At 36.2% G+C, this 24,377-nt stretch overlaps 1 protein-coding gene across 4 annotated transcripts in view; it reads right to left on the reverse strand.

Annotated features, from left to right (window-relative positions):
• Nucleotides 1-17,395: 17,395 nt before the first annotated feature.
• The window catches only part of C2H12orf50 (chromosome 2 C12orf50 homolog), a 41,127-nt gene continuing 34,145 nt past the window's right edge, over nt 17,396-24,377 (reverse strand). Inside the window, exons 12-14 of one of the 4 annotated variants that reach the window (XR_012476235.1) lie at nt 20,726-20,818; nt 18,407-19,016; nt 17,396-17,539 (exon numbers count right to left, since the gene is read on the reverse strand). Coding sequence is in view for 3 of the 4 variants with exons in the window: in XM_074226549.1 (XP_074082650.1) it covers nt 18,991-19,016; nt 20,726-20,818 (119 nt within the window). In the remaining variant the exon portion in view is untranslated. Of the gene's footprint in view, nt 17,540-17,563; nt 19,017-20,725; nt 20,819-24,377 lie in introns of those variants that run through there. The other 3 variants (XM_074226549.1, XM_074226542.1, XM_074226543.1) reach the window with 3 other exon arrangements.

A 24,377-nucleotide genomic window follows, 5' to 3' on the forward strand; every position in this document is an offset into this window, starting at 1 on the left:
GTCAGTCTTAGACAAAACTCTGTAAGCAGAAAAAATACATTTTTCTGGTGTCTGCTCCTGGTTCCCTTCATACAGGACTTGTTCATTACTGTCACTCTCCACACTTCAGACCATTCCTTGCTATTTGTCACTAGAGAGCCCTGAGTCAGGAGATATGGATTCTAGTGCAAGTGCTGATATTTGCTAGTCATGGCAAATTCATTTCTTCATAGTTGATGCATCAGTAAAATGGGAATGAATACACTGAGTCCTTTTTAGGATTTACCGTAAGAAAAGGACTGTGTTAACCTTTGTTGTTGTTGCTGTTGTCAGTAGTTCCATCATTCACTCCCCTGAATACCTAGATAGTTCAGTGGAGATAATATACACATAAAAATATACAAGGGCAGCTAGGTATTGCTGTGGAAAGTGCTAGCCAGAAGATGAAGTCAGGAAGACACATCTGATTCAAATTTGACTTCAAACACTAGTTGTATGACTCTCGGCAAGTCACTAATTTTATTTCAGTTTCCTCATCTGTAAAATGAGCTGGAGAAGGAAATGACAAACCTTGTCAGGATCTTGCTGAGAAAACCCCAAATTGAGTCATGAAAAGTCAGACACAACTGAAAAAGAGACAATAAGAAATAGGAACATATATAAAGAGGAAGGACTTATAAGAAATAGGAACATATATAAAGAGGAAGGACTTGGGAAAAACATTAAATCCTTCAAATAGAAATATACCTTGTTGGATCCTTTCACTTTGTAGAAGAAGAAACTGAGAATCCAGAGTATACATAACTTACCTAAGGGCAACAATTGGAACACAGTTCCTGTGATTCCAGACCCCACTATGTTCTATTACACAGCAAAGGAAATAAGGTATTCAACAGAAAAAAAACTGTTTAATGCCTATCCCCATCATATATAAATATTCCGGAGTTTGGGGGAAAAAACAGTCCCAGGCATGAGAGATTCTGGGCATCTGCCAACTTCTTGTCCAAGGATCAAGTCCAGTTTGGAATTAAGTAGTAAGGAAACAAAGTGGGTAAATAGTCACTTGGAGAGAAGATGATATAGTTCAGCAGAGCACCTCATTTAAGGGAATCCTTCGACAACCCACACAGCTGGGGATTCTCCACTGGGGCAGTGCTGGAGAGTGAACAATCAGAGACATAGGGCATGGGAAGTTTAACCAAGGACCCAAGTGGGTCCTTGCAGAATCAATCTAATGTGATTGGAAGCAGTTCTCCCTTTCTGAAAGACAAGACGTTTATTAATATTTATACTGGGGATTTAATTGTTTATTGAAATAAAAAGGGATTGACAGTGACTGCAAGCTCTGGGGGTCAACGTCTTAGAACAATCTTCTCTTCTGTGGAGATACAGTAATTTAAAAGACTCCTTGTGCCACCTACTGGTGAATGCTCTTGAAACGCAGTCATCAAACTGGTGGAATTCTACCAGAAAGTCAAAAAAGGGTTAGGGGGAGTCAAGAGTTCCAAAGATATGGATTTACAAAATGATAATTTTCATTTTTCTGGATCAGTTTCTTTATAAAATTTGGAGACTGAGTTCTTGGGATTCCTTCCCTACCTAAATCTCCAATCCAAGTGTTCTTGAATAATCTAATAAGATGATTTTAAGTCTTCATCCAAATGACATTTTTCTTTGTGTCCAAGATTAGGTAGTGGACTTGTCAAATCCTGGAGGCTCCATCCATGAGAGCTGGTATCCTGAGATCTCTGAATCCTTTTCATGGAACAGAACGCAGTCTCCCTGATATCCTCAACTTAAGGGTATTTCAAACTGCCCAGTACAAAAATTGGAGTTAGGACTCATGTGGTTTATTCAAGGCAGCAGGGGATTGCTCATTTAAAGGGACCCAAATATGGGTCAATTTTCCTTTGTTCATGCTCACTTATTCCTTGAGTTTGTATTTTCTATCACATAGAAACTAAGATGGTATATGAAATTCCAGATGGGTCAATTTCTTCAACCAATTCAGGTTAGTGACTCCCCTGAAACTTATGCTACAGTTTTGAAAAGTTAATTGACTTACCCAGTGTTTAGTACAATGTCTGACATTAGTGTTTAATAATTGTTTGAGTCTATATCCATGTACTACTTACAGAGACAGTCTTTGAACTCCTATGTGTCCTAGCTTCAAAGCCACCTCCTTATCCAATTTATCATACTACCTCTCTATCACTTCAAATCAGAAAATCATAGATCTAGAACTGAAACTTTTTACAGGTGAGGAAACCAAGGCACAGAAAGGCTTATTCATTTCCTCCAAGATCACAGAAGTGAACTGCAAAGCACATTGAGAAAGCCCTATTTCTGGAGTCCGAGGACTGGCATTCAAACAATAGCTAGCTCATTCACTTACAATTACTATGAACTTAAGGCAAAATTAAACCTCTTTTGGCCCTCATTTATAATTTGGGCCTAATTTTTTTTTAGGTTTTTTTTTTTTGCAAGGCAAACGGGGTTAAGTGGCTTGCCCATGGCCACACAGCTAGGTAATTATTAAATGTCTAAGACTGGATTTGAACCCAGGTATTCCTGACTCCAAGGCTAGTGCTTTATCCACTATGCCACCTAGCTGCCCCTAATTTGGGCCTAATTTATTAAGGCACAAGATGTCCTTCTCTGCTCTAAATCTACCATCCTCAGTGGCAGAATTAAGATATAAATTCATTTCCTCTGACTCTGAATATATTCTATTTCCAAATCCTGGTCTTCTCTTGATTTTGGTCCATACATTAAAAACCAGTGGTTTTGAAAGTGTTCTGGTATGAGGTATTCATCCTATATCTCTACACAAGGGACAAAATATATAGACTATTCACTTTATAATGCCATTCTACAAGTACCACATAAAAAAGAAAAGGAAAAAGAAAAAGCTCCATGGTCAAGAAATAAATCATCTAAGCTTAAATTTATGCCCATACACACATAGTACTCTGGCAGAGGGTAAAACAGTGCCTGGAGAAATTGCAATAAAACCCAGAAACTTTTCACAATTTGTTTATCAAAATGGCAGAAGTTCCTACGTCAAGTAATAAAATATTCAACAAAGGTAGCCATCCTGCGTCTATTTGTGTGTTTTTTTAAATGTGTTTTTACATCTTATCCTGATATTTTTGACAGCTAATTTATCTGTGTCATGCCATCTCCCACTGTCTGACTTACTGCTCCCCATACCCCATGACTGTCTGTTTCCTCGTTATTCAGATACAAGTGCTCCATTTTCAGTCTTTTTTTTTGCCTTTTTACTTTTTTAAGTCTCTGAAGGTTTCTTATTAGTTTTCTCTCTCGTCTTCATGTTGGCTTTCTTCCTGCCCTATTTTTCCACTCATCTCTCACTTTTGTTTATTTCTTCTGACTTCCTCCCTTGGATAGCTTTTTAATCCCCAGATTCCAACACTCCCAACTAGACCTTAACCCCCTCCATCTAGATTTAATTTAAGTAGGTCCTTGGACTTCAAAAGTCACCTTTCTGAGAAGAAACCAAAACAAAGTTAACAATTGTTCCTTGGAAGACTGTAGACCAATTCCCAAGCTTGAGGTTTTTCCCCTTTCAGTGCACACATGCAATCCATTATGACTAATGTGGGTCACACAGGGGCATCAAGAGAATATATACCCCCCAGAGTGACTCTAACTACCCATCTGCCTAATGTTTTTTGTTTTTAATTTTCAAATGGCAAAGAAACCCCCAGCTCCCAATATAACTTCCTTTCCTTATGATTGCAAATGAATTATCTGACCTGGTTTATAAAGTGTCTTCGGTGAAAAAGTTATGTTTTAATTTAATCTCTGAGAAATCCTACTGCTAGCATCAGTGTGTTAGAAATAAACAGACCCCAGACCAAGAAGTCTTCCAGTTGGGATGTGTTGGAAATTCATTTTCCATTTCTATGGTGATAGTGACCTCTAGTGTTCAGAGTTCTGATGAACTTTCCAGCTAAGCTTAGCATGTGGAACTTGAGACATTAGGGCTAATTAAAAAACATTTTTTTTTATATATGCATTTGTTTCTGTTTATTGGCAGTTCAACATGGAGGAATAACTTTTGGTGGGACATTTTTGTATGGAGTTTGATAAGACTCTGGAAGGCCGGGCAGCTAGGTGGTACTGACCCTGGAATCAGGAGGACCCAAGTTCAAATTTTACCTCAGACACTTGTCTGTGTGACCTTGGGCAAGTTACTTAATCCTATTGCCTTAAATTAAGAAAAAATTAATTTTAAAAAAATCTGGAAGGATCTGGGTGCTATCTCCTGAGATCCACCCATGATCTTACTACCCTAGTTCACACAGATAGTCATACCTCTTGAAATGATTTAGCATTACTTTCTAAGTTATTTATCTGCATAACTGTTGGATCCTCCATCTTCAGCCTACCCAAGAGCAGGGACTGTTATTTGTCTTTATGCCTAGCACTCTAGCATCCTGCTTCACACATATATATTTGTTTAGTTTGGGTTAAATTGGAACTGAGAATGAGATTTCAGTAAATTTATGTCTCTTTTGGAAATTATATTTCTTAGTGACAAAAAAAATCATCGAGGAAAAACTATGTCACCTAAATTATTCACTTTATAGTAATTATCAAAGAATTTAGAGTTAAGATGAATTCTTGACTTCTAGTCATGGGAAGAGATTTAAAACTGACAGGAACCCTAAAGATCATCCAAGCTCCTCATTTGTCATTGGAAGAAATCGAGTTTTTAAATGATTCATCCAAGGCTATACAGATAATAACCAATAGAGCCAAGATTCATATGCAGGACTTTTGGCTCATTCTGCCTCACTGCTCCTAGTGCTTTGTTTTATAGATGAAGACACTGACTCAAAGGAGTAGAGTTAGTGGCTTCAGGTCATATGGGTAATAAATGGTTAGTTAAAATGGGATTCAAATTCAGGATATGTGATCCAGGATCTGGAGCACTTTAGACACCACCCCATGAGACACACATACACACACACCCCAGGTGATTGATTCTCTCTCTCCCTTAAACAAATTGTCTCTTCCTCCCATGTGTTATCTTGTTTCTCTCACATCAGATGATATTTATATTTATCTTTCATTCTCAACTATGGAGGCGATTCCATGACATGCAGGTGAATTGGACTGAGGGGGGGGGGCTGTGTTAAGTCCCCAGCCTCACTTTCTCCTCCAGAGCCGTCTGGTTCCAGTGGCCAGAGAGGGTTAAGTGACATATCCAAGTTCACACAGCTAGTTGAGTGTCAAGTGCCTGAGACTACATTCGAACTCAGGTCCTCCTGACTGCAGGACCAGTGCTCTTTATCCACTGTGCCACCTAAGTGGAGGTTAGGTGGTACCCTAGTGTACAGAGTATTAGACCTAGAGGCATTGGGGCCTGGATTTAAATTCAACCTTCAGACACTTGACACTAGCTGTGTGACCTAAGGCAAGTCATTTAACCTCTGGTTTCCTGTTTCCTCAATTGTAAAATGAGGTTAATAGCAGCACCGACAACCCAGGGTTGTCAGGATCCAATGAGATTTTTGTAAAGCTTATAATAATCTTAGTCTAATTTATAGAATGCTTACCTGTGATGGATATTCTAAATCTAACTAGATGATAAGCTCCTTGAGGGTTCTGACATATAGCATCTAACACAGAGCCCTACACATGGCAGACTTTATTATTTGTAGATTTAAACATCTGAAAATTTTCAGCAAAGTAGAGTAAAAGTAGAGAGCTAGACTTAATGTGAATCCCACCCTCAGACCTTGTTTGAACTTGGACACCCCCCTTTTCCCTCTCCAATCTTCTTACACCCCATTTCCAACACATCCTCTTCAGTAACATTGGCCTCTTGGTACTTCCATGAACAAAACCCTCCATCACTCAGCTCCTGCATCTTCTCTGATTTATACCCAGTGCCTGGAAGGACTCTCTTTCCCATTCTGCCTACTGACCCTCTTTTATTCACAACTAAAATCCAATGTTCAAGGAAGTCTTCCCTAGACCCTCTTAATTCCAGTGCTTTGCCTCAATTATTTCTTATTTATCCTCTATTTAGCTTGCTCTGCAAATACAATCTCTTCCACATCTCAACTTTCCCCCCCTGCAGATCTGATATATCACTCACTGGTCATCATAAGAAATTAAATGAGAATTTTGAGAGTTTTGCAGAAGACAGAAAAAGCTTTGAAAAGCAGAAATGCATAAAAATATATGTATAGTACAGTATCAACATGTTTTATCTTTTTAATACCAGAAACTTATACAATTTCTTTTTTAATAAAATAAATGAATAATTAAAATTTGTGAAAAGAATGTGAAGGCCAATAAAAAATACATTGATCTACATAAAATCTACGACCAAATACTTAAATTTTACAATAAGGTACTGTAAATAGCCTACCCCCCAAAAAAAGAAAACAATTCAGACTGTTCTGGTATTACAGGAGTGTCAAAATATTTTGCACATATTTTCCAGATTGGAAACATCATGTCCCTAACCTGGAATGAATAAATAAATGAACAAATGAATGAATGAATAAATGAATAATGAATAAATAATAAATAAATTTGTTTGCATGTTGCCTTCCCATTAGATTGTAAACTCCTTGAGGACACCTTGTCTGAACACCCTAATCAATGCTGCTGGTCATCCAGAGCATGGTTTGGGTCTGCCATTCCAGATAGTTCTAAGGTGAAGATCCAGAGTTCTCAACCTCTTGAATTCCAAGGCTGGAAAAATCCAACTCAAGATCAATCTTTGGTAATTTATAATTAGGACAAAAATATACAAGCAGAAAAAGTATCAAAGGCCCAAGAACCAAGTTATGGTTCACCCAGCACTGAGCTCAACTCATCTCTATATGCTATTCAAAATGTCCCCGAAATCTAAGTTTTATACTCAATTTACAATTGAAGAAGCTGAGGTAGTCAGAAGTTAAATGCCTTGCTGAGGGTCACACGTCTCATAAATGCCTGAGGTTGAATTTGAATTCAGTTCTTCCTGACACCAGGGATTATGATTTAACCATCATGCATTCTGATTTTTACAACCTCCTATAATCAAAAAAGGAACTTTTCTGCCAAGGACTTTTGGATATTTATAACATAATTCATAGCCATACAAAACTGTAATGAATAATTAGCTTGTTCTATTTGGTCAAACATTTCACTAATTCACCCCTAAAACACTTCTAGAGTTACTGAATTTCAAGGCCTGCCTGCAGTTGTTGTGGCAACACCAGACCAAATGATTTCTCTGGCCTTATACAGTCACTGACCAGATGCTCCCTGCTTGTCCTATACACTCATCAGTAAAATGAGGATAATAACAGCACCTATCTCATAAATTTAATTAAGATACACTGAGATAATGTATCAAAAACACAATGCTTTGCAGACCTTCAAAGTGCCAAATGAGATATCTTTGTGTCACAAATCCCTTTGGCTATCTAGTAAAGCCTATGAATCTCTTTTCAGAATCATTTTTAACAATTTTTTATGTATAAAATATAAATATATTTCTCACCATACTACAATCCAAAATGCTCCAACAGCCCCCACCCATGGTTACCTTTCCTCTGTTTTCCCTTCCCTCTATTCTATGGGTTGTCTTCATCTCCAACCCCCCCCCTTTAGAATGTAAGATCCTTGAGGGTAGGGGCTATCTTTTTACTTCTCCCTTAGTCGTGTTTGGTATACAGTAAATAAATTCTATTGAAATACAATTATCAATTTTCTTACCCCCCCCCCTTTAGAATGTAAGATCCTTGAGGGTAGGGGCTATCTTTTTACTTCTCCCTTAGTCCAGTGTTTGGTATACAGTAAATAAATTCTATTGAAATACAATTATCAATTTTCTTTTAATTCAGAACTCCAGGTTACATATTTCTGCACTATACAAATGAGAGTTCTTAGGAGAAATGTAAAATGTATCTGAGCAGAGCCATGAATTATGATGTAATCATCTTGAAGCAAAAATCATGAGTCTGACTTGAAGTCAGCATTGCACAAGTGAAAACCTGTCAGGTAACTAGAAAATAAAGCTGACTTTGGCTGTGATATTTCTAACTGGAACACATCCAGAGGTCATGGACTGGGGTGTAGAGAAGATTTGGGAGATCTGCGAGGTGCCAGGCTGTTCCTAAATGAGCTTTTGGACTTGATATGTTTTTATACAAAAGAGCAACCACAGTCAGTGTTCTGATTTGCTAGGGGAGGTCAGTGACTTTTGAGTCATGAAGCCTTTCTGAACCTCATTTTCCTCATCTGTAAAATAAGGGAGCTGAACTAGACAGCTTCTGAAGTCCCCTTCAGTTCTAAATCTGGGATGCCTGAAGAAGTGAATTAATTTGAGTTAGGAAAGTACCAGAAAAATGACGCAATGAAACAAAACTTGCATTACTGGAATGTCAGCTCTGCAAGTCAAGACTATCAAATAAGCAGAGTGGATTTTTTACATTAAGTGACTGAAGTTTAGACATGTAACTAAGTGTCTTGAAAGGGGACATCTAGGTGGTGCGGTGAATAGAGCACCAATCCTGGAGTTGGGAGGACCCGAGTCCAAATCTGACCTCAGACACTTAATAATTACCTAGCTGTGTGTCCTTGGGCAAGTCACTTAACCCCATTACCCTGCAAAAAAAATTTTTTAAAGGGCTAGATATTTACTCCAATATGGATATTTAATAGATACAAAGAAGTAGATATGTTATCAAGTCTTTGTTTTTTCAGTCACAATTCTTTTTTTCCTTTTTTAAATAGCTTTAGTCTACTGGACTTGGAATCAGGAAGACAAGTTCAAATGTGTGACTCTTTAGACCACGGCATTTCCTCTTTTTGAATCTCAGTTTCCCTATATGTAACATAAGATTGTAGACTCAATATTCTTTGGTCCCTGGACAGCTCTCTAAATCTATGATCTGATCATTGTGGACAGGTAGTTAAGTGGTACAGTAGATAGAGTGGCAGACCTGGAGTCAGAAAGACTTGTTTTTCTGAGTACAAATTCAGCCTGAGATACTGTGTTGATTCTGAATAAGTGACTTAGCCTCATCTGTCCAATGAGCTGGAGAAGGAAATAATAGTAAACTACTCTATTATCTTTGCCAAGAAAATTCCAAGTTGCATCATGAAGAGTTGGGCATGACTGAAAAACATACTCAAAAAATTCTTCTCTTCCTTGAAATCTCTTAAAATAAGAGATTTTAAAGTACCTTTAAATTGTACTACTGTTGGTATGGATTTCTTCACTGTGCTGGTTATAGGATCATAGATTTGAAGCTGGAAGGAACCTTAGGGATGATGTCTTTCAATCACTTCATTTTTACAAATAAAAAACAAAAGTGAGGCCCAAAATCAAAGACTTGCTTCTAAAATCACATACTTTCCCCTTCTCTCTCCTTATTCCCCCTCCCGTCTCTTCCCTTCCTCTCTCCTCCTTCCCTTTCTCCCCCCTCCTTCCCTTTCCCCCTGATTTTTCTTCCTTTCCTTCCCTTTCCCCTTCTTTCTCCTCTACTTTCTTTTTTCCTCTCCTGTATCTCTTTTCTCTCCTCTTTCTTCAGGTTTCTATGTATCTATATGGCTCAAGATTTTCTAAGACTCAAATTTTATTCAATCCTTTCTAGAATAGTTTTTGACAGTGATACCCTGAACTGAACATAACACATCAAAGATAACGAGTATACTCGGAATATCATTTCCCTTTTTCTTGACAATCAACTTATATTCATTTAAGTTAATATTTCATTCATTTCTTTGTAAGAAGAAACTTCTGACTCAGCACTAAATTTGTAAGCAACTCAAATTTCAAAATGTTTTTTTTTTTCAAATGAAATGCTTTCTAGCCACACTGTAACTTCCAATTTGGGACTAGTTTGATAGAGTGCCAGGTGAGGAATTAGAAGACCTGAGTTCAAATCTGAACTCAGACCCTTACCAGTTCAGTGAAGCTTGCCAAAGCACTTAATTCTATTTGCCTCAGTTTTCTTATCTGTAAAATGAACTGGAGAAGGAAATGGCAAACCACTCCAAAAACTTTGCCAAGAAAATCCCAAATGAGATCACAAAAAGGTGGACACAAGTACACAAAAACCCTAATGAAATATTTTCCTCTATGAATTATTTTCATCTTAATTGCATTAGATCTGATCCATCATTCCAAGCCTATTAACTTCTGGACATTGATTCTATCATTCTATCTAGCTACATTCTATCTAGCAGAATCTTCAAGTCCAATAATTGCAGAACTGAAAACTTTTACCTAAACAATTGGTTAAAAACACAAAATTCTTGGGTATTATCTGTCAACCAGTTAGGAATGTCAATTACTTTTTCCCCCATGGTTCACAAAAATGTCATGCAAGACTGTTAAAATTTCAGCCTTGCTAAATCAATATATACTATTTCTTTGTTTACTCCACCTATTAAACCTCAGTGATTTTTGTCTAACAAGTCTGCCCTCAAAAAACTAAAGTCCTTTCCATTCTAAGATTCTATGACTTGATTCCAGGGAGAATTATACTGAATCTTTTTTTTTTTTTTGCAAGGCAAACTGGGTTAAGTGGCTTGCCCATGGCCACACACCTAGGTAATTATTAAGTGTCTGAGACCGGATTTGAACCCAGGTACTCCTGACTCCATGGCCGGTGCTTTATCCACTACGCCACCTAGCCACCCCTATACTGAAGCTTTTAAATCGACATTTATTAATTTCTGCTATGGGCAAGACACTGCACTAAGAAAATAAAGGCAAAAATGAAACAGCCTCTGCCCTTTAGTAAGGTGGACAATATGTAGATAGATACAAATAGACAAACAGTCAAAAAGATACAATGGATGGATAAATATAAAATAGAGAGATGTAATGAATGAATGGATAAATAGTTAAAGGGATAGATATAGATAAGCATATAGAAAGAGATATAGAATGAATGCATGGCTAGCTAGGTAGATAGATACAAAAGATATAGATAGATAGGTGGCTAGCTGAATGGATGGATGTATGTTAGGGAATTAGATAAGAAATTATATAACTGGATAGATATAGATAACTACAAAGGTAAACAGATAAAGAATGAATAGATATATGGATAGTAGATAGATAAAGATAGAATAGACAGATAGATGATAAGGAGTTAGTTAAGGAGTTAAGATGGATAGATAGATAGACAAGGAGATAGACAAGGAGATAGACAAATAGACAAGAGATAGAAGAATAATGATAGATAGATAGATAGACAAATAGACAAGAGATAGAAGAATAATGATAGATAGATAGATAGATAGATAGATAGACAGACATATAGGAAAGATGATAGATATTATCTGATAGATAATAGATATGATGGATGAATGCATAAGGAGATGAATGGAAAAGGAAATAGATAAGGAGATGGATGTGACAGTCTCGCAATTCTATGTAAAAAGAATGTGATTTTTCTATCATCTTGTTTCTATACCTTTCCCTACCCATGTCATGCCCTTCCTGTTTTCTCCTCCTCTTTTGTTGTAGTGTCATAAAAATTTAAACTTCTTTAAGAACTGTGAACTCAAAATGCTCTAAATCATTAATTATTGGAGAAATGCAAATTAAAGCTTCTCTGAGGTACCACCTCACACCACTCAGATTGGCCAATATGACCAGGAAGGATAACGATCATTGTTGGAAGGGTTTTGGGAAATCTGGGACACTATTACACTGTTGGTGGAGCTGTGAACTCATCCAACCCTTCTGGAGAGCTATCTGGAACTATTCACAAAGGGCAACAAAAATGTGCATACCGTTTGACCTAGCAATACCACTACTGGCTCTATACCCTGAAGAGATGATGAAAAAGGGTAAAAACATTACTTGTACAAAAATATTTATAGCAGCCCTGTTTGTGGTGGCAAAGAATTGGAAATCAAGTAAATGTCCTTCAATTGGGGAATGGCTTAGCAAACTGTGGTGTATGTATGTCATGGAACACTATTGTTCTATTAGAAACCAGGAGGGACGGGATTTCAGGGAAGCCTGGAGGGATTTGCATGAACTGATGTTGAGTGAGATGAGCAGAACCAGAAAAACACTGTCCACCCTAACAGCAACATGGGGGTGATGTTCAACCTTGAAGGACTTGCTCGTTCCATCAGTGCAACAATTAGGAACAATTTTGGGCTGTCTGCAAAGGAGAGTGCCAGCCGTATCCAGATAAGGAGCTGTGAAGTTTGAACAAAGTTCAAGGACTATTCCCTTTAATTTAGAAAAAAATAGATATCTTAATTGTCTGATCTTGTTACCTCTTAGACTTCTCTTCTCTTTAAAGATATGATTTCTCTCTCATCACACCCAATTTGAATCAAGGTACAACATGGAAACAAAGTAAAAAAAAAAAAAAATAAGAACTGTGAACTCTTTGGGTTCCTCAAGCATATTCATTTCTCTTGTAGTAAATTTGGTTTTCTTCACATTCTTCACTTCAATTCTTTGGAGTGAATCTTTTGGAGATTGAGATTTTCCAAGAGTTCTAGACATGAAACATTCCTGGAAAATATTTTTGTTAAATATATATAGTCAAAAAACTAGAGACATACATGTTGAGCACTGGGGAGGAAATGAATTTGGTATTACTCCTAATGTCTACATGTAGCACATTAAGTTAACCAAATGGAGAATTACACTGCCTCAAGGTGGAACATGCCCATGGTGACTGGCTTCAATGTATGCAATAACCTGTAGTTTTATGTTGGTGCTTTCTCATTCACCAAACTTCAAAATTTCTACATACCTTAATAGAATGTCATCATGAGTTGATCAAAGTAAGCCTGTCAAATCAACATGTATAGGAAAATATAAAGAATTAAATCTCAATTTTAAAAGTAGAGAATAAAACATAATTTGAAATTCTGGCTCAGATGCATAATTTGTTCTTTAATATATACTGCCATCACTTTTCATTTGTGGTCCAATAAGAATACCTGGATGTGGCATCGGGAAAGCCCAGTTTCAAATACTTTTTGGTGTTGTTACATCTTTTCAGTCATGTCTAACTCTTCATGACCCCATTTTAGATTTTCTTGGCAGATATACTAGGATGGTTTGATATTTTCTTCTCTAGCTAGCTCATTTTACTGATGAGGGAACTGAAGCAAAATCAAGTGGCTTGCCCAGGATCACACAGATACTGGCCATTGTTTTCTGTACTAATTAGCTACAAAACCTTGGACAAGTCACTTAACTTCTCAGTCTCAGTTTTCCCATCTATAAATATCAGAATAATAAATAGCACTTACCTCAACAGGGTCACTGTGAGAATCATTTGAGAGAACTGGGTAAATCACTTTTTCAACTTAAAAGTACTACATATAAGCTATTCATTAGTAGCTATTATTGGAATGTGTCAACTTTCTCAACTTGGGTTGTATCTCTACTAGAATTCAGTTTGAGAACTGTAACTGAGTGAGGAGTAGATTTACTTAATGTACTCCTGGTCCAAGTTATCAGTGATCAGTGGAGATAAAAAAAATAAAAGTTACAAAAAATATTGAAGCTTCCAGAGATCAGGTGAAGTCAATGGTTAACTAGCTCACTGCGTTCTGGCCTGAATCTCAGTCCATGACATTTCCCCACTCACCTAAGCTCCTTAGATTTCAGAGGTAAGAACCTGAAGGTCCCTGCTCCTTACCTCTCTTTAAGCAAAACTGGAGGTCACTCTGTGAAGCCACCCACCTAAGGTGCTGTCCATTCCCCTCTGGAGGATTATCGAAAGAATCCTTCTTCCCTTTTATTATTATTCCACAAACTAATTCTATAAGAGAAATATTTTTCTCAAGTTTACACATACATTTTCTTTAATGTTCTCATATCTTCCATCTCATCCATTTACCTCAGAAATTCCTTACCTCATTCACTTTCCCTCTTGACTTCATTGCCTTGTTCTCTATCAAAAAGAAAGGCTTATCTCGGATTGATGGGGTATGAGTATTCTTAAGGTTTTATACCTGTGGCAAGACAAAATAAAAGCACAAGTTTTGAGGGATAGATTAGACAAAAATAAAGATCCAGAGCTATTCCTGTTTTTTTATGAATTATATCTTACTTTTGTTATTGTGTTTTTGCAAATAGTTATTTTATTCCACCCACCTTTTTATGGTCAAAGTTACTCCTCCTCTGGGAAGTGGCTTTCTCTCTAAACCACTCCCTTGCTTGGCCTTCTTTCACCAAACAACAAGGAGGAGTGGTTTACCTTTCAAGCCTAGTTTCAGGTAATGATGGATGCCTGATGCACTCAAGTTTGTCAGCTTCCCATGTTCCTGACTTGATTTGATGTTCTGAGAAATTGTAGTGTATACATTCTCTCCCCTGTGAAGTAATAGTAATAAATCTATTAACTCTGTCCCTTTGACATTGAGCCTTCAGACAGAGAACCTTTGCTCTCCCTTCTCCTTCCTCCCCTCTTATCCCCTAAGGATATTTCTAGTAATTCCCCTTAAAGTTACACTCAAGCCAACACCACAGGTAAGTTATAATTTTATCACATTTGCCAACTTCTTTAAAAAAAGCAAATTTTCAAACATACAAGAATAAGTGCCTTCCAGAGAAAGAAATTATCTACAAGCAGATTCTAAAAGCTTACAGATCACATCCCGGCCATGGTTGAACATGCTTCATCCAAACCATTCAGCTGCTACTAACCTTCCATTTGCTCTGCTAGTACTCCCCAATTCCTCCCTCTTCTAAGTCTAAAAGTTAGATGGAGTCATTTTGAGAGTGAAGTCACCAATGCTCCAAGGTACTGTGGTATCCCCAACAAGGCTCTTGAATCACTCTCTTGGGACATGTCCAAAAGCATATTCCATTTATTTCTTTTAACTTTGTTCTCTTTTGATAGTCCCTTTGGACTAGTATAGTATGTTCTTTTTCTAGAGTATTTTAGGGTTTTATTCATTTTCTATTTTTTCCCCCTCAATATGAATACTTAATGAGATACACCTGGGTTATATTTTCTAAAGATCTGGCCTCCAAAGTCAAGAAGACCTGGATGTAAATCCAGTCTCAAGTCACTAAACCTCCTAGTGCTCTAAGTATCTCACCATAAATTGCAGAAAAGGTGCTGACCTGAATTGTTAGAGCTTCCTCACTTAGAATTTCTAAGTACCAGTGAAATCACATATCAAGACTCTCTCCAGAATTTAGACAGTGGAAAAAAAAATATCTCCAAGAACAACTTAAGACAGAATCCCATAGATTTTGATAAGTGGGATTATTGTCTTTTCAATGAACTATTATTTTTCTTCTGATTTCTTTAGTACATTGTTTTTCCATTTGTATTTTTTTAATAAGCTGCCTGCTCATGTTACTATTCAATTCAAACTATTGACTTATGTTGTAGAAATACTTCATTTTTATCTTTTGCCTTGAGCATTTATTTACCTTTTTACCTAGGACTCCATCATTGAGAATATGTCCTCAGTGTGCTATCAGTAATAAAAATCCCTAAAGTCATCTAGTCAAAAGATTTTCATGGTAGCATTAGGTATAATGATGAAAAACTTGGAGAAACCTAAATGACTAACAGTTAAATGAAGGCACATTGTTAGAATGATATACTTAATACAATCAAGACAGACAATTATGTGGAATAGAAATAAATCTAGAAAGACCTAAATAATGTAAAATTAAAGAAAAACAGTCAAAAAGGATTTCAAACTAACAAAGACCAGTGGAAAAGTCAATGAGAATGAATAAAGAAATATGTAATCCTTATGTCAAGTTTCAAAGGAGTGGCTATATGTATTTGTACATACATATATGTATATTTATATACATATAGAAACACACAAAAAACTAAAGATAAAGTCACAAAGCAAATTTAAGTTGGTATTTATTAAACTTAATTGCATATTTTAAAATGCTTTAAAATTTGTGAAATGCTTCATGTTAACTCATTTGATATTGTTTACTCATTTGATCTTAGCGACCCTATGACTTTTTATGCTTTTATCTATCCCCATTTTAGAGATGAGGAAATTGACAGTTTAAGTGACTGGACCAGGCTTGTACAGCAGGTGAGAAAGAATTTGAATTCAGGGCTGAGACTCCAGGTTCATCACTTTTATCAGCTGTTAAATTGTGGCCATTTGGAGATGGAATATACCTTATTTAACACAATAAGAATGTGAATTTTAGACTTTTCATCAAATAGGATTATAAAGAATTGAAAAGAGCAAGAAACCTGAATGCAAAAATATGACCACATGAGAGAAAAGTGATTAAGAATATACAAAAAACAGTAGAGATAGGTGGTCACTGAAAACTTAGAGGACCTTATTCATGGAACATATTCATTGAAGAATATAGAGGTGGCACCTCCCACCCTCATAAAATACTTCTTCCTTTAAGGCTCATTTCAAATTCTGTCTTCTGATTGAAGCCTTTCCCAACTATGATATATATATATATACATATATATATATATATACATATATATATATGTAGGTATACAGATATATATATATATATATATATATATATATATATATATATATATATATAGAGAGAGAGAGAGAGAGAGAGAGAGAGAGAGAGAGAGAGATAGATGGATGGATGATAGATGATATACAGAGACAGACAGATGGATGGATGGATGATTGATATATATAAATCCATGTGTGTACTATCTCTTATATACAAGATGTTAAAAACATCTTATCACAGTGTGAGTTTAAAAACTAAACTGAGAATTTGGGGAAAAACTGCATTTTAAGTCCACAGCTATATTTATTAACTTCTTGTTATGTAGTTGTCACCTACATTATAATGTAGGCTTCATTGTGAATAGATGTTTCTTTATATCTGTATTCCCCAACCCATAGGTGGTAGGTATTTAATACTTATACTTAACCACTAAAACACACACACACACACACACACACACACAATTACCCCAAAGTCCCATTCAGAAACTCATCTCAGATAACTTCAAAGTAGAATGACAGTAGAGTGAACCTCTCTTCACTTGCTGTCACTGTCTCAATTCCTGTTGTCCGGTCAGTCCCTTGGAGAGCCTGGTCCCTTGCAGAGACTGGGATCTTAATAGGGTAATCATGAAATGAAGATTCAAGTGACTTAAAAATTGGGCTTAAAAATTGGGCAAGTATTTTGAAAAACCACAAAACATTTGATAAGGCATTCTCAGAAAATCTGACACATGCAAATTACTATTAAGATCCCTTAAAGAATGATAATCAGGTTTATGCCAACTGAGCCCAATGTTATTTTCAAAGAGCTAGACTCTGCAGTAAGGTGAATTTTTTTTTCTTAATCTATCCCATGGCTTTTAGATTTAAACCCAGTTTATTTCCAAGAAATTCCTTCTTTAGTTAAAAGTGGTAGTCCTCATTGGTCTACTCTTGTTCTAATAAATCCCACTTTGCCCTTTATTTCTATTTTCTTTCATTTGCCCCATATTGTGTTATTTTCCTCTCATTATTTGGCTTCCCCCTCCTCATCTTCTTTAGGCCTTGGTTTCAGGTTCTTCCTTCTTGGTTCAAATTTATCCCATCATTTTCATCCCTGAATGACACACAAAGACAGAATTGGTTTTCAGAGTCATTGTTTACTTGGTTCTCAGAAACAGAACTTAGTACCATCACAATTTCCTTGTATTCAGGAACAATACAGGTAAATACTCAGAATGATTATGGCCAAGCCTTTCTGAGAGATTCTCTCTCTTATACCTCATCTACTCTTCAGAATTGGGCTAAAGAGTATATTTTCATTCCCAAACCAAATATACGTGTTGGAGAGCTGCCCCATATTTAAAGGATGACTTCTTGTCTCAGAATACTTCATACTTCATCACTAGTTGAAGTTACAGAAGCACAGAGCCGATTATTAAGTGGGAATATCTGTCATCTTATCAACTGCCCAGTTAACAGCTTGTCACCCAATTCCCCTTTACAGGTTTAAATCATCACATGCAGGTCTCACTGACACAATTTCTAATCCCATTCTCAGACAAGTGACTCTCTCTCTCAAGATTTTGGCAAGTGCTTTGAGACAGTTTGCCACTAAAATCCACAGACGGTGGGCACTGTCTCCTCTACAAAACTGGAATCACATCTTTACAAAAGAGTAAAAAAAAAACAAAAACCTAAAAAACCCTGATTTCCCCCAATAAAAATTGAACAATATCCTACTGGTAACCAGAGATGCATGCAAATAGAAATATTAATTCCCCTAGACTCCAATTTTCTTCTCAGGCTCATCCTATACCCCATTCTGAATAGATTCTATTTTCATTTCCATTATATGGAATATTTTCCACCTCAATTAATTCTATCCAGTTGTGAAGGTGACAACTTTTCATTAGCTCTGCACTGGAGGAGGGGGGGCGACCATTACAATACATTGTACAACTGCCCTGTATATTTAACAAACCTTTGTCTCTGTCTAGAACACATCAAAGTTTGGTGTTTACATTGGAATTCCTCTGAAATAACCCATCACAGTCAAACTGTAGCCCTGAGACCTTCATTCAATTAGTTTTTCACTTCATTAGATGTCAACTCTGAGGGCCCAATTTTGATATCTAGATAAAGAAAAGGAGAGGGTTTTTCATAAGGAATTATTTTGGTAGCACAGATCAAAGACACAATTTTTACCCTTCAATCTGTGGTCAGTATAACTTGGTTTACAATTAAAGAATGACTTTAATTGTCATACTTCAGAATTTTATTAAACTTTCATGACAAATGCATTGAATGAATTCCAGACCTGTATAAATACACATGCAGCTTATCTGTTTGTAATTTGCATTTTTATCATTTTTGAAACAGTACAATGTACTTCCTGCATCTTATTTTCAGAATTTGCATTTTATCATCTTTGGCTATCCAGTATATAGTATATGAAGTACTTGAATATCTCATTCTTTGAATTTGCATTTTTATCATTTTTGATTGTAAATCATAGGTTGTCCAGCACTTTTCTCTTTTCTCCTTTTCTTCTCTCAACCTCCTGTTTTACTTGCTTCCATTTCTTCTTGGCTCTAATAATGAAAGTACACACACAAAAAAATTATTTCTTCTAATAAATTTTCTTAAGTATTTTAATATTCTTAGGGGTTCCAAACTGAATATTACCAAATCTCAGATTCAGAAAGCACCTCAGAGGTCATCTAATTCAAACAAGGTCTGAGGATTTCTTCTCTCTCATCCTCAGTAGCTGATCACTCAGCTTCCATGAAAAACCCCACTGGGTTTTTATCCTATTAAATCAAGTTACTTTAGTCTGAAAAACTGGAGTTGGGGGAATGTTATTAAAGAGGGGAAGGGATTGGATGGGGCCATCAACCTTTACAATCACTATTATCTCTAAGATGCAATGGCTTTATGAATACTCTGAGGTCTGTGTACATGTGTGAGTTGTGTCTGAATAAAGAAAGGGGAAAGAAAAGAAAGAGAAAGAATGAAAAGAAATACTACCAACTACTACTTTCCTGAAACTTGACAAAGGTCAGCTCCTGGGTGTGGCTGATTCAGTTCAAAGCAGCATGAAGCCCCAGAGTGAAAACTTAAGCTTCACAATTATCAGGAAAAAAGTCTCAACAATCAAAGCTATTTAAAATTGGAATGAATCATCTTGAGAAATATTGAGTTTTCTGCCATTGGAAGTCTTCAGGCAGAAATTTACTGATCCCTTGTTAGGTAAGTTATAGAAGAGCATCTTGTTCAGAAAGTAGGTTAAGCTAAATGGCCTCAGAAGTTTTTACCTTATGAGAGCTCCTCTGCCTGAAACCTAGGATCTTAGTGGTGTTAATCATGTCTAGGGTCTTAGGAGGGTATTCCAGATCAGTTGACCTCAAGGAAGCAGCAATGGTATGGATCAAGGGGAAGTTCTTCAGCCTAAACTTAGCCTAGGGATTTTCAGGGAATGTTTTGAAAACTCAGGTTAACAGGAATGATAAGCTATAATGTGGGGTTTCTAGGCTCTTAATTCAGTTGGACTCTCATCCAAGTGGAGCTTGCTTGGAAAGGTTCAAAATCACTGAGATGGAGTCAAAACAATTATCCAAAAGAACAAGCTTACACTCTAAGAGGGAAATGAAATGAAATTTCTTGAATATATCCCATGGAAAATCCAATCCAGGAATGGTTCCAATGAATATCAAGATACTCCACAGAGTCACAGGGTGTGTGAATTGAGAACTCCACAGCCAATCTGTGCATACTTGTATTTTGGATCATTGGAACTTTGTGTATGATTTTGTGTATATAGTTGCAAAATGCCAATCTTAATAAATTGTGTGTCATCATAATGATTATCCATCTTAGAAGAAAATATCAAAATACTTTTCAATATTGCTTAAGAATAATTAGATAATTAAGAAGTGATCTTAAAAGAAAAATCCTATAGTAGACTAACAGTTATCAAACTTTTTGGTCTTGATGCCTTTACACTCTTAAAATTATCGAAGACTCTCAAAGAACTTTTGTTTATGTGGTCTTTTGACATTTAACTGCATTAGAAATTAAAACATCTTAGCATTCTTTACAAAAATAGTTAGTACTTCATGGACCCCTACACCTGAGAACCACTGACAGTAGACAAAGCCCCTTAGTCTCTCTGAAGTGAGTGAATGAAGAGCAATTACAAAATTCATGCTTCATTCCCCCCACCCCCAGTGTCCTGAACTATTTTAGATGCTTAAATTCAATCCTTTTGTTCACCTTAAAATTTTGGAATCAATAGAATTACCTGAATATATCTTTTCAGTTTTTGAGTATGTTTTTGAAAAAGGAATTCTTTTTCTCCATGTTGAAGCATTATAGGATGTTGAGCTATATTTGTCTAAAGAAAAACAATGAGGCAATCAATCACATATTTTGTACAAAGAACCATTTCCCACAGATATCCCAAAGAATTGCAAAGTATTGAGCACATCCCTGTAGAGAGAGATTCACTCTAATGCTTATTTGACAGCTAATAAAGCTGGTCATTCAGATCAGTGGACCTGGGACCTGGGAACAATGTCTTTACCAGTTGCCCAGCCCCCAGAATAAGTCTAATCTAGTGTGTGATAAGACTGTGATAATAATATAATTTTAATGGGAATAAGTACTTCAAGAGTCAATAAATAATTTGATTGGTTAAGCTTCTATGGGTCTTGTTCTATCCATTTTTGCAAATACCTACAAGGTCCAGGTCAATATTGACTTCTTTCACAAGGTCTTTCTTATCCGTTCCATCGTTCTTTAAGAATTACAATGCTTATTGCTTCTACTATTCATGTATCTTATAATCAAACATTTATAGAACTATAAGTTTTTACTGTTAACACATTCTTCCTGTGAAGTAATAACATCAGCTTCATATGGATAGAACATCTAGATTTTTTGGTTTTGTTTCCTCACAGCCTCAGTACTCCTCCTGCATAGATGATACTTATTAAGTGCCTGTTGGAAAGAGTTGGTAACTAATGGACATAGTTTCATTTACTGATAATTACATTATATATCCTCTTATCTCTCCAACAAAATTGCAATAATCTTTTTTAAATTAAATATATTTTGCATTATGGTTTGTAAATCTGTATAGTTTGGGTTGTTGATCAAGGTTGTAAGTGTTTTGGATTAGATCTATGGTTTCACTGGTCTAAATAACTCCTGATCAGAGAACTCCCTCTACTGATCTGAGCTATTGTTGTCTTTCTATCTTGAAGACCACCATGTTATTAAAGTGATATGACTGATTAAGTGAGGGGGCATTGTGCAAAGGATGCCATTCCCATGTGAGCCTAGCACCCTGACATAGTTAAGATCAGGACCAATCAATCATCAGCTGTCATACAAAATTTGTTTTTAAGAGTTGCCTGGGTCACTGAGAAGTTCAATGATTTGTCTAGGCTAGCATCCCAAAGTTAGTATATGACAGCAGGAGACTTGAATCCCAGTCTTCCTAATTCCAAAGCCAACTCCCTAACACCCCTACACCATATTGCTTCTCACATAGCAGACATTCACTAAATTCGAATTTAACAAAGCACCAGTCCTTCCAGTTTCAAATATGGGAACATATTAGACCAACCAACAGTATTACCATATTCATATACAAGAAACTTGTTTTAATATTCTATTAGCAGCTATTTCAACAAAAATTTCTCCTGCCAATGAACATATCTCTTATAATCAAAATTTTAATACTGAATTCAAAGCATTGTTTTTGAGGCATTATGGTAGATGCTGTGGATAAAATAATATATACTACACAGATTCTGATTTCAAAGAACTGACAAGTCTTCTGGGAAATATTATATACAGAGTCATGAGAGGGTAGGAGGAGTGAAGAACAGATTCAGTTAAAAGTGTTCAAGGAAAACTGAGGAAGCAAAGAAAAACTTTCAGATGAGAGGATTAGAAAAAGGCTTTTGGGGGGAAGAGGCACCTAAACTGAGCCTCGCAGAAAAGAAAGTTATTTATGGGGAAGATGTAACTTCTAAACATATGGGTAATCTCTCTTAATTTCAAAATCATAAAGTAAGAGATGGAAGTTACAACTCAGGTAGCACCTCTTACTCCACTTCGGCAGGAACACAAAGGATGTGAGAGGCAGTAATGTGAAATAAAGCTAGAAAATTAGTTGTGTGAGCCCACAGCTTTGTGACAGGGCTTTTAAATGCGGGTTTTTTAAATACAAACTATGCTTAATGCATAAAAGCTTTTTGCCGTATTCCAGTGTCTCAAGAGAAGTATAGGAAAGCATGCTGATGACAAAAGAAAGATGCTGCTGGGATTTCATGTGCACATAAAGTTAAATATGGTGCAACAGAAAAACCATAATAAGAAAATGGAATACAAGAAATTAATAGTTGGCTGAAATCATATTCTGAGTATAAATGGTTATATTAGCAATGTACTGGAAGATGGAAACATGCCAGGTGTGGTAGCAATCATTATCAATCTACTGAGCAAGGATGGGCTAGACAAATAATAGTGACAAATATGGAACAAGTTATGAATACCCAAAGAAGAGAGAGATAGAATAATAGTTGGGAAAAAGTATTAAAGTAAAGCAGACTATGTAGAAAAATAGGAAAGATAACAGAAATTGTCCATTTCTGAATAAAATTCTGAACAGTCCTCAGTCTTCATTATTACAGTTTTGTTACCTTTGGGGAAACACTCTTCTTCCCCTTTTTATTAACAGTTGGATATCACTCCCCACACTATAGTAAATTTGACCAATTAGCTTTCCTCTCCAAAAAAAATGTTTGCATGACACACTTTTGAGATTAATCTGTATTATAAACATTTTATTTATCACTTTCTTTAGCACAAACAACAAAACAATAAACCAACCCTGATTTGTATCATTTGCCTATTCTGAAATGTAAATGCTCATATTAAACAGTTAACAACTGCAAGCTATATAACTCAGCCTCACATCCAACTCTGGCTGACAATGGCTCCACTTTCCTTTTCCCTGTGCAATCTCCAGGACTGAGTTACCATACCTCCTTTCTTTGTATCTATGACAACTGCCCTACACTGGAAGGGGAAGGAAACCTAGAAATACTGACCCCCAGCTCCAATCAATGGGCTACTCTTTCCCCTAATCAAATCTCACTTTGCTGCCTCTTTACTTACCCCATCTTGGAAACCCTGCTTTTATATCTGCTGATGTTTTGATTATTTAAATAACAGAAAATAGAACTTGAAAATATAATGCTAGAGAAGTAAGGAGGTCAAAAAGAAAAATGTCCAGAAATGAAAAATGAATGAAACAGCTTTGTAGAAAAAAAATTGGTAACTCATCTGTCATCTGTATACATTTTTCTTTTGTCTGCCACAGTATTTGAATAAGGAATGGAGACATTTACATGAGATGGGAGTTGGAGGGTAGTGGGGTGTTAAAAAAGAAGGAATGGTGAGTAAGCTAGGACTGAGTCACAGAACTCTCTGCTGACCAGAAGGTCAAGGTTTTAAAGCATAGTTCAGTATTACTTCTCCCAATGAAATACCCTTAGCCCCAAAGTCTCTCCCTTAGATTGGCTAATTCTTCCTAGATCCTCCATTTTGAAGAGGAAACCCAGATGAACCATGTCTCCATTTCTCTCCAGCTTACATACCTGGACAAAAAGATACCTGAGAGCTATAGGAATGGAGGTAGACAATAGAAGGAACATTTTAGCAATGGAAGCAAAGAAATTGGCACTCATTGGCACTACGTTCAAGATATATGTAAGGTTAACTGAGCATAAAAATAAAAAGAAAGCCAAAGTCAACCTGTGATGATAAGATGTGTCATTTGTCTTCTAAGAAATGGGGGGAGAAAGTTAAGTATGACCATTTATAAATGCAAATGGACAGAAAAGGTAATCTACAATCTCTTCCTTATGTTAATTATTCCC

The sequence above is a fragment of the Macrotis lagotis genome, chromosome 2 (assembly GCF_037893015.1).
Source record: "Macrotis lagotis isolate mMagLag1 chromosome 2, bilby.v1.9.chrom.fasta, whole genome shotgun sequence".
Lineage (NCBI taxonomy): Eukaryota > Metazoa > Chordata > Mammalia > Peramelemorphia > Peramelidae > Macrotis > Macrotis lagotis.